The sequence below is a fragment of the Aptenodytes forsteri genome, unplaced genomic scaffold, assembly GCF_000699145.1.
Source record: "Aptenodytes forsteri isolate BGI_AS27 unplaced genomic scaffold, ASM69914v1 Scaffold2106, whole genome shotgun sequence".
Taxonomy (NCBI): Eukaryota; Metazoa; Chordata; class Aves; order Sphenisciformes; family Spheniscidae; genus Aptenodytes; species Aptenodytes forsteri.
In genome coordinates this window covers 316-940 of record NW_008793987.1, presented here as the reverse complement: position 1 = coordinate 940, position 625 = coordinate 316, and the positions used below count along the sequence as shown (strand labels likewise).

Genomic DNA, 625 nt, shown 5'->3' with positions numbered 1-625 from the left:
GGTGAGTCGCTCCCCGGGGACACGGGGCGACGCCGGCGCTGGGTTGGCGACGCCGGCGCTGACGTCCTCCTCTTTCCCTTCAGAAACGGTGGCGAAGACGGGGATGATCCTGCTGGCGGGGGAGATCACCTCCCGGGCGGCCGTCGACTACCAGAAAGTGGTCCGGGACACCATCAAGCACATCGGTTACGACGATTCCTCCAAAGGTATGTGCAGAGGGGGTCACCGGCTTGTTGCCGGCGTGGGGTTCGGCGCGCCGGGCTCACCGCGGCCTCCGCTCCGCCCCAGGCTTCGACTACAAGACGTGCAACGTGCTGGTGGCCCTGGAGCAGCAGTCGCCCGACATCGCCCAGGGCGTCCACCTGGACCGCAGCGAGGAGGACATCGGCGCCGGGGACCAGGTGAGTCCCTGCGCCCACCCCCGCCGCGGTTCAGCCGGAGGAGTCGTGGCTTCATCACCCCCTCCCCTCTGCCGCAGGGCCTGATGTTCGGCTACGCCACGGACGAGACGGAGGAGTGCATGCCCCTCACCATCGTCCTGGCCCACAAGCTGAACGCCAAACTTGCCGAGCTGCGGCGTAACGGTACCCTGCCCTGGCTCCGCCCCGACTCCAAGACACAGGTG

At 68.5% G+C, this 625-nt stretch overlaps 1 protein-coding gene across 1 annotated transcript in view; it reads left to right on the top strand.

Annotated features, from left to right (window-relative positions):
- Nucleotides 1–83: 83 nt before the first annotated feature.
- The window catches only part of LOC103907237 (S-adenosylmethionine synthase), a gene marked incomplete at both ends in the record, with an annotated part of 849 nt that continues 307 nt past the window's right edge, over nt 84–625 (top strand). Inside the window, 3 exons of the mRNA XM_009289378.2 lie at nt 84–206; nt 289–401; nt 479–622. Of these exons, the coding sequence (XP_009287653.2) occupies nt 84–206; nt 289–401; nt 479–622 (380 nt within the window). The remainder of the gene's footprint in view (nt 207–288; nt 402–478; nt 623–625) is intronic.